This window comes from Eptatretus burgeri, chromosome 2 (genome assembly GCF_056783735.1).
Source record: "Eptatretus burgeri isolate ZD-2024b chromosome 2, Ebu_testis_v1, whole genome shotgun sequence".
Lineage (NCBI taxonomy): Eukaryota > Metazoa > Chordata > Myxini > Myxiniformes > Myxinidae > Eptatretus > Eptatretus burgeri.
The window spans coordinates 81,857,855-81,874,684 of NC_140962.1; the positions used below are offsets into that span (position 1 = coordinate 81,857,855).

General features: G+C 42.8%; 1 protein-coding gene across 1 annotated transcript in view; it reads right to left on the reverse strand.

The window, feature by feature from the left end:
• Positions 1–6,415: 6,415 nt before the first annotated feature.
• The window catches only part of LOC147032426 (complement C1q-like protein 3), a 28,323-nt gene continuing 17,908 nt past the window's right edge, over positions 6,416–16,830 (reverse strand). Inside the window, exon 3 of the mRNA XM_085870058.1 lies at positions 6,416–8,001. Within this exon, the coding sequence (XP_085726184.1) occupies positions 7,822–8,001 (180 nt within the window). The 3' untranslated portion in view covers positions 6,416–7,821. The remainder of the gene's footprint in view (positions 8,002–16,830) is intronic.

Genomic DNA, 16,830 nt, shown 5'->3' on the forward strand with positions numbered 1-16,830 from the left:
TAAAAAACGACATGTGGCCATATCTCAAAAACTTGACCTGATTGAACAAAACTAATGTGAGTTTTGGATTCAGCGCATCAGATTCGTCCTAAATCAGCTTAAAAAATGCAGACAACAAATTTGTTGTTGACCAGTGTAATTGGTGAGTTGTCAAATGTTACTGCTTCATCTATTGCCGATATTGCTCGACTAGCTCCATTTAGCCTAGCTACAGACGGTAGCAATGACAGTGGTGAGGCCCAGCTATATCCTGTCCTGATTTCGTACTATGACAACAGTGCTGGGATTGTGAAGCAAGGTTTGCTAAGTTTGCCTGCGTGCAAACAAGATTCCACTGGAGAAAACATTTTCAAACTGCTTGATCATGAGTTCAGTGACAGGAAAATTCCGTGGGGAAATTGTGTTTCCTTTTGTGCTGATAATGCCTCTGTCATGGTGGGCAAGCACAAAGGAGTCGCTGCTTATATCCACAAACAAAATCCAGAGTGCTACATCATGGGATGCCCTTGCCATATGATGCACAATACGGCCAAGAAGGCGGCTCAGGCCTTACCCATCGAATTAGATGACTTTCTCATCGATATTTACTACTACTTGGACAAAAGTAGTAAACGCGTCAAAGGAGTGAAAGCACTGCAAGAACTCTGTGATGCCCCGACACACAAGATTCTGAAGCATGTCGCAACAAGGTGTCTGTCCCTTGGTCAGTGCCTAGACAGGCTGATTGAACAGTGGGAGCCACTTCGCCTCTTCTTCAAAGAAGAAGTACGAAGAAAAATGCAACCAACTGTAGCCAAGACTCTAACAACGAGCAAGAAGGACGGCACTGTATCTACTGCCAGTACTGGCACTGCAGGATCAAGCACTAGTGGAGCAGCATTCACCACTACCACTGCAGTATCTGCTGCGAAGAAGACAGCAGGGACAGCACCAAAACCAATGCTGAGAGCAGGTAGCATCACCGGCCCTTCATCACGTTCATCTACAAAGCAGATCCCTTCAGAGTCGAGAAAGACTGTGATAGTCCCATCTACAGGCAAAGAAGGACCCAAGTTAAGTTCTGCTTTTGCCAAATCACTTGATAGAAGCTCAGCAAAACCTTCGAATCAGAGGTCTTCTTCCTTGGCTGCACCTACCTCAAGCTCTCTCCTCAAACGTAAAATTGGATCTGGTACTACGAGTCTGACCTCTTCTGCTGGCAGTAAACGCAAGTGTGATCGCCCTGCGGCTAAGTGTACTACGAGTTCTACAACTAAAAGCGCATCTTCCTCAAACACTGTGCAGGAATCTAGAGAAAAACGTGTCAACAGGATGTTCTTGTCTCCACAAACAAAACTCTATTGTTTCTTCCTTCGATATGCTAACAAGCTTTTTGAGAAGGGGAATCTTCTGCTCCAAAGAGACGAACCCTGTATTCATCTCCTGCACGGAGAATTGAATGGTCTTCTGAAAGATATCTTCGTACGGTTTTTGAAACCATCGGTGTCATCGGTTCCTCTGGTAAATGTACCCTTCTCTGACAGAAATCATCAGAAGAATGATGAGGACCTCATGATTGGGAATGATGCCAAACTGTATATAAGGGAACAAAGGAGTCTCAAGAAATCCACCTTCACTCTGAGTGAGTCAGACATCCAAGGTTTCTTCAGTGCAGTTCGCTCATATTATGTGAAAGCCTGCAATTACATATTCAAAACCTGGCCGCTGGATGATGAATTAGCCAAGCATGCTCAGGTGCTGGATGTTAAGCTACACCAAGAAGTGGGGTTTGACTGTGTGGAGTTTTTCATCAAGAAATTCCCCTGTCTGTTCAGTGGCAGTGATAGTGACATAGACAGTCTTGAGAGTGAATTCGCTCACTACCAGGCAGACGCCTCCATAGCTACAATTGCTACTGAGACAGTGAGAGTGGATGAGCAGTGGCATCGGATTTCACAGCTCACAGATCCCTGCACTGGTGCCAAGAAGTATCCTAATTTGAGCAAAGTGATGAAAGGAATCTTGGTCATTCCTCATTCGAACGCATCATGTGAGCGGGCACTCAGTCTTGTACGGAAGAATCATACTGAATTTCGTCCCAATTTGAGTGTCAAAACCCTGGAAGCTCTCTTAATTGAAAAACTAGCTCATAGCACCCCTTGCTACCAGAGAGAATACAGCAAAGACATAATCAGAAGGGCTAAAAGAGCCACACAGCTGTCACTCAGCAAAGCTGCCATGGAAAAAGCAAGCAGCAGTAGTACCAGCCAGTAAGGTAAGAAAAATATTGCTTCTTTTGTGCTTTTTGTTAATCTTTGATTGTCCCCTAACTTACTAATATTAACATACATGTAACATTAAAAAGTGCACAATTTTCCCCTTTTTTTGTTCAAAAAGTGGGAATTCTTAACATGTTAAATGCTCCAAAATAGGGCTCAGAGGGCACTAGAGAGCGTCTAGAACCTCAGAGCTTCCAGGGCCCTAAGGCGGGCCCTGGACCCCGCCGCAAGGGTCGAGCGCTCCGCGCTCGAGATGTGCGCTTCGCGCACATTATTTGGTGTCGGTTAAAAATCCTCCCTAATTCTGATTTCCAAAAGTTGGCATCTCTGTAATATATATATATATATATATATATATATATATATATGTATATATGTGTATATATATATATATATATGTATATATGTGTATATATATATATATATATATATATATATATATATATATATATATATGTATATATGTGTATATATATATGTGTATATATATATGTATATATGTGTATATGTATATATATATATATATATGTATATATATGTATATATATATATATATATATATATATATATATATATACACATATATATATATATATATATATATATACATATATACATATATATAGTTGTTACCAAATTCGCAAACCACCATTCAGGTCCCTTAGGTGAGATATCTCGGTAAGTATATGTGTAGTTAGGCCCAAACCCGTTGTCTAGTGAGAATACATGTCATTTATACGTGCTGCGACTCTTCAGGATAGCCGTTTTTCTTTTACTATCTTTATTTTGGACCAACCGCCATTGTTACCACCACCAACCACAACATCAACCACCCACCGCGGCGCCGCTTCACGTCACACCTCGCAACCGTCGCATCGCCACCGTTCTTGCGCCGCTTGTGGGTACCGGTGTTGGACTCGTGCAGGGCGCGCGCCGAACAGCGTGTACAAAACCACGGATTTTCCGCTCCAAAAACGGATCAAAAACGACACACGCCCACTTTTGTTCCGTCCAATCGGTGAGTGAGGGGCGATTTGGCCCCGCCTCCAGGGCGTTGGAGGGCGGTCGCTATATGCAAATTCATGGATCAAAATGCATTCACGCCCACTTTTTCTCGGGCCAATGGGGAGCGAGGTGAAAGGTCGAAGGCAGGGGGTCAAAGGCGAAGCCACGGGGCTTCTATAAGCGACCGCGTTCGTCAGTCAAGTGAGTTAAGACTTCGCAGTCGGTGGAGTTGGGAAGAAGAAGCAAGAAGGAGTTGGTCGTCGTCGTCGTCGTGTGCGTTGGAGTCTGAGCGAAGAGGACGGAGCTGTGGAGAGGCGGCGAGGGCAGATGAGGGGGTGCTCGCGTCGTGCCGGGAGCTGCACACCAGGGAGGCCGACGGCGCGACCTGGTCGAGGTGGAGACGCTCGTCGCGGGACTCGAGGCAGAGTAAAAATCCTCCTTTCCCCCGAGCATCAGCAACCCCCTCCTGTTTCCCCCCCGCGCTGAGATAGTGCGACCAAGGGGGCCCCTTTCCCACCCCCTACCAGACACTGCCCGCGAGGCCCGCGGAGTTGAGGCACCATCGCCGCTCCGCGTCTCATCACCAGACGGGTAGGCCCGACCCGGTCTCGGCCTCAGGCCCGCCTCATCTTTGAGGGTGTTTTTTTTCTTGGTTTTGGATATGTGTTGTCGGCGCCGTCTGTGAAGTAAAATTGTATAAGTTTTGCCGTGTGCTCGCGTAATCGGTATTAGATCTGCATTGTCGCATTTTCTTTTTGTCTTCTTCTTTTTCTATGTGCTTTTGGTGGAATTGTATATGTGTGCTTTCCGTTCATCGCGAATAAATGTTTTTTATAATTGAACTGTTCTCCCGCTTCGCTTCGTCTTTTCCTCTATTGAATCCCCATCTTACTTCACGTAAAGGGTTGGTAGTGGGCTGAATACGCCCGATAATTAATCGAACCGTCGAGGCCGACGATAACACCGCTCGGTTATCCCGATAGTACGGAACGGGTCGCTTAAGTGGCCCGTGTCCGAAGTCGACCTGCGGCGAGGTGCGATCGCCCGGTCTACCCTCCGTGTGGGTACTTAGGTAGGTCGAATTTGGCAAGCAACCCTATCCCACGCGGGGGCTGATTGGCTCGATCGCGGTGAGACCGAAAGGTCCACCCGTGACTGGTTCCTGGCGTTAGTCCGAGAGGGTCACGACTGGATTGTCCGTCCGGTGGGCGACGTGCCGCGATTCGAGTTACGTGGCCGTCAGCACGCTGGCGGGCGCGAATCCGTAACAATATATATGTATGTATGTGTGTATATATATATGTATATATGTATGTATGTGTATATATATATATATATATATATATATATATATATATATATATGTATATATGTATGTATGTGTATATATATATATATATATATATATATATATATATATATGTATGTATGTGTATATATATATATATATATATATATATATATATATATATATATATGTATGTGTGTGTATATATATATATATATATATATATATATATATATATATGTATGTATGTGTATATATATATATATATATATATATATGTGTATATATATATATATATATATATATGTATATATGTATATATGTATATATATATATATATATATATATATATATATATATATATGTATGTATGTATGTGTATATATATGTATGTATGTGTATATATATGTATGTATGTGTATATATATGTATATATATATATATATATATATGTATATATGTATGTATATATATATATATATATATATATATGTATGTATATGTATATGTATATGTATATGTATATGTATATGTATATATGTATATGTATATGTATATATATATATGTATATGTATATATATATATATATATATATATATATATATATATATATATATATATATATATATATATATATATATATATATATTCTTCTTTCGGCTGCTCCCGTTTGGGGTCGCCACAGCGGATCATCCGTATGATCCGCATCGTGATTTGGCACATGTTTTACGCCGGATGCCCTTCCTGACGCAACCCTGGTCGCCTCTTACGACACAGGGATATGGTACACCTATTTTAACCGGGGTATACACCGGCCCAGTACACTGGTACTCATTTCGCCGACCTCGGAAGGATGACAGGCTGAGTCAACCCCCTGGTGTATTAATTCAGTGGCCCAACGGGGCTTGAACTCAGGACCTTTTGGATCCCAAGCCGCTGCCCTAACCACTGTGCCAACACCAGGATATATATATATATATATATATATATATATATATATATATATATATATATATATATATATATATATATATATATATATATATATATATATATATATATATATATATATATATATATATATATATATATACACATTTTCACAGTAAAACTTCCTCCAACATGGGGGATATGTTCTTTATATGTTTATAAACATATATTTTGTTTTTATACATATTTATGTATTTATTTATTTTTATACATACGCAGGGGATATGTTTATGCAGGTATATTGAATCCAGTTCAACCCTCGCATGATGACTTCTTATTTAAATTGGCACTCGAATATGCATTCATGAAATAAATAACACTGGCATTTGCCTGGAAAATAAAGACATTTTTCGCTGTCGTCAATAATGAGTCAACTTTCCGTATTGGGAAATGCCACGATAAGTGTCCAACATTATTTCCTGGTTAAATGCGAGACAATGACAGAATGAAATATAATGGCATCGAAGCTCTTACTATAGCATTTTAGTCAAAGCAAGGGTAGCAAGTCATTTAAATTAGAATACAATTCTCAGGCATAATGTTGAAATGTCAATCTACCAAAACCACGGTGCATTTTGTCTGTGAAGCATGTCCAGCATCAGGGGATGTGTGACCCCCTCACAGTTAATATGCAACCCTGGGATCCAAACTAGCATCTTTGATAACATCAACTACCATCTGGCATTTTTGTAACTACACTGTTTAGTATCGATGGCATATATACATTCTTATATTGAGTCAGGGAAAGACCCACCCTATCTCTTCCAGTTATATGTTTGGTATCCTGAACGTCTGCACCAGAAGACTATCCAGCTGATTGCATAGCAGGTAATTGCAAATGAAAAATGGTCAGCATCCCAAACCAAAGGACCGAAGTGGATGTTTATTTACAAAGAAGGGGGAGGGGTCGGGGGGGGCAACCTCGCCCACCTTTTTTGACAGGGGAACCTCTCCCCACCTTCGTCGAAATTGTTGAAGAGCACATACATTTCTTTAGAAAAGTTATCTTTAGTCAAGAGAGCATAATAACTTGCAACATTGGGAATTACAAATGTTCACATGCTGACACAGTCACTGGACAGTCACAAACATGAGCACAAATGCAGGTTGCATTCCACTTTAGTGCAATCTTCAAGTACCCAATCTGCATCTGTGACACTGGGATGTGGCCAATGAGATTGTTTAACACGTAGAACAGTGCACGTGAAGTTCCACACACGTGGGACTGGTAACTCTCCGCAAAATCACTCAAAGAGAACTTGTTCATTTCTAATGGTGAAAACATCTTCAGCCATCACAATATATAACTGCGATATCTCCAAGTCTGGCACAATATCAAACATGTGTAGTACTTGCAAGCAAAGTTATGAACTTGTGAACAGCAAGGAAAAAACATCTTATTCTTAGTCTTCTTTCATATGCAGCATGTGGCTGCAGGTAGCATCATTTGCTGGAGGTGTTGCTGTGCCACTGATGCAGTTCCACCAATTCAGTGCCCGCTATAGTTCTAGCAGGAATTTGTAATTTATTGAAGGTGCTGAAGAGAGCTTGCCTACTCTTTATGAAGGACATCTTGGGATCTGTAGTGTCCACCAACTCATGTTGGCAGACGGGACACCCAGTTTAATGTCTTTCCGAGGGACTGCACACCTACTGATTAATTTCCCTGCCTGGGAAAACACCAGGTGGACAGTTTGTGGCTGCACCTCAATTGTAACCCAAGCCAGACCGCTCAGAGGAGAGTGTGATTACCTCTTGGCTATCCTGCCATACCAGCCGAGGAAGGATATGATGGCTTGCATCTGAGCAGATATAACATTCAGAGAAAAAAAATATGGGACTGCCAGATTGTCTGCAGTTTAAACATGACTTCTTTGACAGATTTGTAAAAATAAATAATAATAATCTGGGTTTGATTTTTCCCATTTATACATTTGAAAAACATGTGATCAATACTTTTGAATGTGGATTAACAAAGCATTCCAGTTTCATTAAGAGCAACTACATCAGATGATTGACGTCAAGCATTTTATTTTGCACCACTCCATTTGTATTAACACCATGTGTTCTCGTCTCAACCTCTCCGACTTACTCTACTATGACTGAAATATATCGATAATGTGGAACTTGTAAAGCATATTGGGAAGTGAAAGCCTCTTTGTAATTAATAAGAAGTGAAACAATGAAGAAATAGGAATTGTCATACCACTGCAATGTATGTCGTACTACTGAATCCAGGCAATGAGTCCCTGAGCCACACATCCATTTTAAGGCCTGCATTAATCAGCATACAAGATGAAGCCGGAGAAAGTGCTGTACTTGTTAGTGTTGCCACCGTGTGCCTTTCCCTCGTCCAGCCTCACAAAGACTTCATCACCCGAGTCCAGGTGCAAGATAGCGCTGTTGCTTGCGTAGTCGTAGTTCTGGTCGGCATCTTGCGCGATCGCGCTCGCGCGAATCTGGAAGGCCACATCCACATGAATGCACATGGTAGTCAATTGCTTTCCAATCACTCCTATGGTTTGATGCAAACTTATTGATGTAATCCCACATGGGTTGCTCTTTATGCCTGAAAGATTATTATCAACGGTGCTAAATTTGGCAATTGATCACTCAAAATGCGCAATGCTTCTCAAAATGTCAACAACGATTGAAATTGACCCACTATTGTGTTGCTTTTTCTGTGACGTGTATTCAGGTCGTTCATGCAACATTCACCCGATTAACAAAATGGATGTGAGGAGAATGTCGGGGATCTGAAATGGACCACACAGGCCAGGGAAGGTTGCTCAAGATGGGTCGGGACGTTGCAATTTTTTCTTTAACAATCGCTGCAATTGGAATGGGGTTAAAAGTACAGGATTAAGGTTATGAAGTTCCTCTATTCTTCAGTCTTAGGCATTGTCAAATCTTCGGCAACCTTCAACTACAACTACGAATGAGTTATATATGGCAACACTGTGCTTTTCTCGACGTGTTAGTGATGCCAAGAGCTCACCAAAATACCATAGTTTATGTCAGGGTATCAACTTGCAATGGATGCTGAGAACTGCGCAACATGTTTAACGAGGGGGGGGGGGGTCACCGTCTCTGCCAGTAGATAAAGAGTTTATAACTAACTTTGTTTCAAACTCAAACCCTTTTACATCACAATGTCATGCTACGTTTCTTCACCATTTATACCATCCTCTTCTAAACTTATAAAACATTAATTTATGGAGAGAAATAGCATTTTATGGAAATGATGGGTTCGATTGTGAAGATCTGCAAATAAGGAATTGGTGGATATACCTGTAAAGTAGGCCGACACGTTGAACACACAAGACTTCTTAAAAAGTTAATACATGTAGACAACATACAGCATTTGTACACCACGATGCTGCAGTTACAACTGAGGCCACAGGATCATATATGCTGATATGAGGCAAGTGCTTCTTTTTATTCTTCTTCTTTTTTGTTCACATACAGCACAAGGCTGTGGGGTAGCATCATTGGCTGAGGGCACAGCTGCACTCCTGATGCAGTACCCCATGCATGTTAGGGCAGGAATTTGGAATTTGTTCATGTTGCCAGTGATGGCTCGCCGACTCTTCACAAAGGACACCATGGGATCTCTGACATCCACCAATGGATGCTGACAGACAGGACAACTGTTTAACATCTATCCAAGGGACAGCACACACATTGATTAATCACCTGACCTGTTAGTGGAGCGGCTTAGCCCAAATATTCAAAAGAATTGTGCATTTTGTGATACAAGCACCAAATTTGGCACAAATGTACATTAATATGTTGCGAACATTTTCAGATATTGGGCCACTTGAAATTCTCTCTTTATGTCTGCCATATTGGATTTCAAAATGGCCGCCACTTGAAATCTACATTTGCTATTATCTCTGGACGTAATGCAGCTATTGACTTGATTCTGGTATCTAAATGTATCTTTTTGGGGGCAAGGAATCCAATGGTAGTGGCCATGATCCGGCACTCACACAGTGATCCGGCACTCAATGGACGTCGTGAAGAATGCTGTGGAACACCTGAATCCTGGACAGACACCAGTGGTCACCGTTGATCAGCCACTGTTTGCTTTGGCCAAACAGATACAGTGGAAGTGGCCAGAGAGCTATGGTGAAGACCAGATAGTGGTGATGTTTGGTGGCCTCCACATAGAGATGGCGGCACTGAGGACACTGGGGGACTGGCTGAAAGGGAGTGGTTGGGTGCAAGCACTTGTGCAAGCCGAGATTGCGACAGCAGGGACAGCAGACTCATTCCTGCGAGTATCCCATGTCTTGCGCACAAGAAGAGCACATCAAGTGACTGCAGCAGCACTGTACATCCTGCTACACCGTGCCTACAACCACTACTGTCTGGGAGAAACCAGGGATGCAGAGGACCTTCCGGAGTTTGAAGAATGGTGTTGCCAGAGAGGAGAAGACATCACCCAGTTTCAGTACTGGGCAACCGTGCTGGAATTAGAACTGTTGGTTCTAGTGTATGTGTGTTCTCTCAGGCAGGGATCGTTAATGATGTACCTCGATGCTCTGACAGAGCTGGTCCCCTGGTTCCATGCACTGGATCACACCCACTATGCTAGGTGGATACCAATGCACCTGAAGGAGATGGCCGAACTCACCATCAAACACCCAGATGTAGCCAGGAAATTCAGGGAAAGCCACTTCACCGTTCAGAAAACACAGAGGGTGTTCTCTTCAATCCCGATTGACCAGGCACATGAGCAGAATAATGCCTGCATCAAAGGAGACGGTGGAGCAGTTGGGCTCACTGACAACCCTAGTGCCCTACGTCGCTGGATGGTTGCGGGACCAGAAGTTGCCATGGTGATCGAAGAATTCCAGGATGGGAACCAACACTGGAGACGGCAAACAGCAGACACACGTCATCATGATCAGACGCCAAGTGTACAGGCCTCATTTGTGAAAGATGTTCGCTCTCTCGTCGGTGTCATAGAGGAGATGGGCAACCCATTCGAGGAGGAGAGTCAGGATGTAGTCAAACTGGACACAAAGGAGATCACAGATCCTGCTGCTGTGGAGACCGTGACGAATGCCAAGAGGATTGGCCAAGAGCAGTTTGAGGCTTTCACCAGAGAGTGTCTCTTGGACAGAACAAAGGCAGTGGACGCACCCATTCCTCGTAACAAGCTGATGGTGTTCAGCACTTCCACTCCAAGAAGCCAGAGCATGGGTCAGCAACAGCTCGCCTCCATCAAGAATGACCATGAACTCTTCGCACACCTGTACATTGGCTGCCAGACGAGGGATAGAAACCTTGAGGAGTTCTTTTGTCACGAGAATCAGGCATGTCCTCCTGCATTGTCTGATGGTGGAAGCCTCTGCACTGGTACCAAGAGTGATCTCCTCACATGCTTGGAAGAAGTCTCCGACGCAAAGACGGAGACTCCTGTCACGACCTGTATTGTGCTTGATGGAGCAGCCATCGTCCAGATGCTGAAGCCGGCTGCATCAAAGACCTTTGAAGAGTATGCACAACAGATCTTCATCCCATATATGTCCACGAAGCTGCAAACAGTGTCACGCCTGGATCTGGTCTGGAATACTTACCTTGCTGATTCACCGAAAGGTAGTACACGTGCAAAGCGGGGACAAGGTGTGCGGAGACGTGTGGTGGCTGCCGCAGCCATACCAGGAAACTGGCAGAACTTCCTACGAGTGGACAGCAACAAGACCGAGCTGTTCAGGTTCCTCTCAGCAGCTCTCATGGAATGGTGTGACCAGGAGGACAAGTAACTCGTCATTACTGATGGAGAGGCAGTGCTCAGCAAGCCACTACTGCCAGATCTGACCTCACTCGCCCCATGTAACCATGAAGAAGCTGACAGTCGGATGTTTCTGCATGCATCTCACGCAGTCCAGCATGGACACCATGCAATACTCATTCGGGCTGTAGACACCGATGTTGTGGTGCTGGCAGTGTCCCTGGCACAGGAGTTGCAACCAGAAGACAAACTGTGGCTGGCATTCGGAACAGGCCAGAGTTTCCGATACCTAGCAGCACATGAAATAGCAGCTGGATTGGGACGAGAGAAGGCTCGTGCACTGCCAATGTTCCACGCTCTAACTGGATGTGACACTGTGTCTAGTTTTCATAGACATGGCAAGAAGACTGCGTGGGCAGTCTGGACGGTACTGCCAGAACTCACTGAGGCGCTGCTGCTGCTGTCTTCTGCACCTCGTGACATACCAGACGATGCAATGCGCAACATCGAGAGGTTTGCGATCCTGTTGTATGATCGAACCAGCAAATGCACAGACATTGACAAGGCCAGGAGGAAACTCTTCGCAAGGAAGAACAATGTGCAGCTCATCCCTCCAACGAAGGCAGCTCTGGAGGAACATGTCAAGAGGGCAGTGTATCAAGGTGGACATGTGTGGGGTCAGATACTGCTGCCAGCACCAGAGCTCCCTCCACCAACCAACTGGGGTTGGTCAAGGACTGGAGAAGGACAGTACACACCTTACTGGACCAGGCTAACTGAGGCAGCTCACAGCTGCGTTGAGCTGGTTTATTGCAAGTGCAAGAAAGGGTGTGTGAGGCGCTGCAAGTGCAAAAAGGCTGCCCTTCAGTGCACAGCCCTCTGTGTGTGTGAAGGGGACTGCACATGACGATGAGTCAACAACATACATGTACTTGTGGCAATGCTGAACTTGTTAACATGACACTGTTTATATACACATATCTTCAGTACCGGTATATACCTAGCCTCAGATACCAGTACACCTAGCCTCAAATACTAGACAATGTAGCATGTCAGTATTATACCTAAGACATTTACAGAACTAAGACATTCTTTTCAAAGTATTGTGTTGAATCCAATATTTGCCTAGATAATTTCCAAATAAAATTATACAACACACTGTGATAGATAATATTAAGTTGAAAATGGTACCATTGGATTCCTTGCCCCCAAAAACATAAATTTAGATACCGGAATCAAGTCAATAGCTGCATTACGTCCAGAGATAATAGCAAATGTAGATTCTCAATTGGCGGCTGTGCTGTATCACGTGATTGGGTTTTTGTGTATCATGACTTGGCTGCTCGGGGTGGCGGTGATGTACAACTGGAAGGGAAATAAAGCGGAGTTACTGCTACGCTCTCGCTCTCCATGTTCCGCTGCGCCTCGGATACCACAGCGGCCATTTTGAAATCCAATATAGCGGACATAAAGAGAGAATTTCAAGTGGCCCAATATCTGAAAATGTTCGCAACATATTAATGTACATTTGTGCCAAATTTGGTGCTTGAATCATAAAATGCACAACAGGTTTGCTATGCTGCTACACTATGTGAAACACCGGGATGAACATATATAGATAGGTCAGGATTCAAACCCAGGTTAGACTGCTTTAGGCGAGTATGTACACCTCTCGGCCATCCTATCAGCCCAGGCAAGTGCTTATTGGAACACAAAAAGGCTGTTGCAGAAAGTTATATTCAAATGAGATGGAAAAAAAGTTACTATTACCAAAAGCACAGAGTCAAACGAAAAATTCCAATCCATTGGAAAACTTTTCCAGCTTAATTACAATACTCAAATACATGGCTTCCAAGAAATCAGATAAGAAAAATCCAAGAAAACTGCATCATCATATAATTATTTATGCTTGAGAAACATAATGCAGAAGCAGTTTTAAAATTAATGACTTGTATGAGTATTAAAAACTGCAATTCATTTTGGACAATCATAAAGACTTTGTTCTTGTATTATAAGTAGTGTCTGCATAGTTACCCTTACCTTACCCTGTCTCAATTTTCATCCCAGGGAAAGGCACTCCCAACTTGCAAGCAAAAATATGTAGTTGCATTTATTCATAATGCTACCTCGTATCATCTCACTTTCAATGCAGGAAATTACGACGACTACGACTACTCACCAGGGTTGCCAGGCGTACAGTATTGATCGTATGTGTACGATTAGTTCAACCCTTGTATGATGAATGATCAATAATTGAAAAGAATGGCAAATATACAATAATTATAATTCTGGCAAATCCAAAAGGTACTCGAAATTCAATTTCCAGTTTACATTTTCACAATTTTTTCTCATCCGTGAAAACATTGGATATTGGCATCAGAGCATTGTCATGGTCTGCATCCAGTGAGCCACAATATAGCACAGACACCGACCTTTCAACAATGACGACGACAACTGCAAGTGTTTGACATGACTGAATGTTGTGCACAACAAATTTGGCTAATACATTCTCTCACTGTGGATTTGATAAGAGGTGTTTTATGTGTTTCAGATGATCTTGACCTTTGACTAATAATATTTGGAAAACTTTTCCAGAAAACCAGGGGCGTGTTCCATGAGCAAGCAGCGTGCTTGCCGCTTGCCAAGCGGTTTGCTTGATTCAAAGCATTCAAGCAAGGACTCCAACAGAACGGAGTGCTCAGCGCTGCTTAACAACATGGCGGTCTCCATGTAAGCAATGCTATCGTGATGCTCGAGCAAATGCTGTCCAGGTCATCGGTTTAAATTTTACTCGATACTTCCCTTGTGACAACCTCCCCACCAACCAAGTTTATTGTGTTAGCAGTGGCTCAAAAGTAAGAGGAAGAGGCAAATACATTTAAAGAAATGTGGAGTCAGAAGGAGAGAACCCCTGCTAAGCTTATCTATGGTCCTACCACTGTGCATTTTGGGGAGGAGTTTTGCATGTTTGTAGATCTTGAAGAATAAGGATGAAAAGTAAAAGTAACAATAGAAGTATTAAATACAAGTTTCACAAATACTAGCAAAGCTCCCACCCTCTGGATGAGTCGAGTTTGTGTGAATTACTTGCTGAAAAAAGTATAGTCTGTATATTGCAAGATCTTTTTTGATGTTTGTTTGGTGTGTGTTTAAAGGTGTTTAAGGGATGTAAAGGTTTTCAGGACCTCATAGGCTAAAGGGCTCCAATGGGTCTATATATGGGTGTACAAGGGTCTTAAGGGTACTAAATGTCTCAAGGGTATTATGTTTCAATAGTGGTTAGTGTTTAAAGGGGTCAAAGGAATTTAAAGGGTCTTAAGGGGTTTAAAGGTATATGGGGTGTAAGGGATCTAAAGGTGTCTAAAATGTCTGAAGGGGTTAAAAGGTCTGGAGGATCAAGGGAGTCTAAAGGTCTAAATTCACTTTTGTAGTATAGCTTATAAGTATACAAAATGGGAGTACGCCTCTAAACATTTCATTGGTTGTAGTATATTTTTGAATCCGACTATGGTGGCCATTTTTTGCGAACATAACAAAGCACCTCTCTTAATTGCTTGCTCCGCTTGCCAAGTTGCTTCGTGAGCAACTTGCAAAGCAGTTGATACTGAATGGCTAGCTTGGCAAGCAATAGCAATAAAAATGGGCAAAAAAAGGTAGTGGACAAAAAAAAATGGAAACACCTGGGTAAATGATGGAAATTAAGCGACGGCTTCTACACAGGTATGGCTCGTGTTAAATATGCCAATAACAGCCCAGCATGCTTAGGGTCGTGGATAAAAATTATGCAGAAGGCCTAGTTGCCTATAATTATGGCTAGCATGGCTGTAATCGGAGAACCCCCCCCCCTCCCCCCAATGCCAGTGATAGGCCGGATCTGGATCCAGACCTCCAAAATATAATTGGCTTGTTACTGTCACCTACTCAACTCATCCACCAAAAGTTGTCATAACCTGTTCATAATGTATTGAAATATCGTGCCATATATAATTTTTTTGGTCCGATCTCTCAAATATGAAGAATCATTTTAAAAATTCGTATCCGGATCTGGATCTTCGGCAAAATCAAATCAATTCTTCCTTGGCACACATACAACTTGTCCACCAAGTTTCGTCCAAATACATCCATAACTTTTTGAGCTATCGTGCTATACAATACAGGAGAAAGTTTTTGGCCCTATCTCTCAACGGTGAAGAATAAATTAAAGATTGGGCTGACAGGATGGCCTGGAGGTAGCACACTCGCCTGTAAGCTGTTTCACCTGGTTTGGAATCCTGATCCAGCTGTAAGCTGTCATCCCGGTGTTTCACAGACAGGGTGATTCGTCATATGTGCGTGCTGTCCCTCTGATGGATGTTGAACAGGCATCCCATCTGCCAGCATCCGTTGGTGGACATTAAATATTCCCATGTCCTTCTCGAAGAGTAGGTGAGCTATCGCCGGCACCACAGCCAAATTCAAAATTCCTGTCCTAACCAGTAGAGGGCATTGCATCAGCAGTACAGCCACACCCTCCGCCAATGATTACTTCCCCACAGCCTTGTGCTGCATATGAATGAAGAAAACTTTAAAAAAAATTGGAGTATCTGGATCTGGATCTTCACCAATATCGAGTCATTTCATCCTTGTGACAAACTCAACTTGTCCACTGAGTTTTTTTTCTGAAACCATCTGTAACGTTTTGAGGTATGCTGCTCACAGACTGACAGACAGACAGACAAACGCATTAAAACAATATCTGTCCACTTTTAGTGGTGTGGTTATCAAGATAGAAGGATTGGGTTAATGTGTGTATTCCATTCACAAAATGTTAGCTCTTTTAGAAAGAAAAAATGAAGGGTAAGCAGGATATTTAGATGATCCATCCATCCATTGTGACCATATTCTGTGCAGAGCATTGGTGCTGCCTAAAGCAGTCTCCTTGGCTATTGGACACAATCCTGGACGGGTTGCCACTCCGGCACTGTATACCAGAAAGCTGGCACTCATTTTGCCGATGTTGGAAGGATGACAGGCAGAGTAAACCCCACCTGGTATTCATTCAACAGAAGAGTGGGATTTGAATTCAGGATCCTAGGATCCCAAGCCCACCACCCGAACCATTAAGCCACCACCAGGCATATATTTAGATGGTAAGGCAATGATAAGTAGGATATTTAGATTCCTGGAAAATTGTACAAAGAAGTCCAATATTTAAGCCCAACAATGAAATATTGTGCAACCTGGGTGGGGTGCAGCAATCCTCTCCCCAAAAAAGCTTCCTGTTGGCAGTGGTTTCTCTTTTACCTCATCAAGAGGTACCATATCAGCACATTTCCAGTTCATATAAATGAATATATAGCATCGACTAATAGTCCCTCTTGTTATTTTATATTGTACTATTGAGGTACCTGCACCTTGTGCGGAAGGAATTTAGAGTTTAGAAAAAGAGCACCAGATACTATGTACAATTCCAATTAAATCATAACAAACTAGAGGGGGAGCACTCAGGAGAGTGCAAAACCTCCGCCGCCAATACTGCTAAGTCACTCAAGTGAACCTGATATCC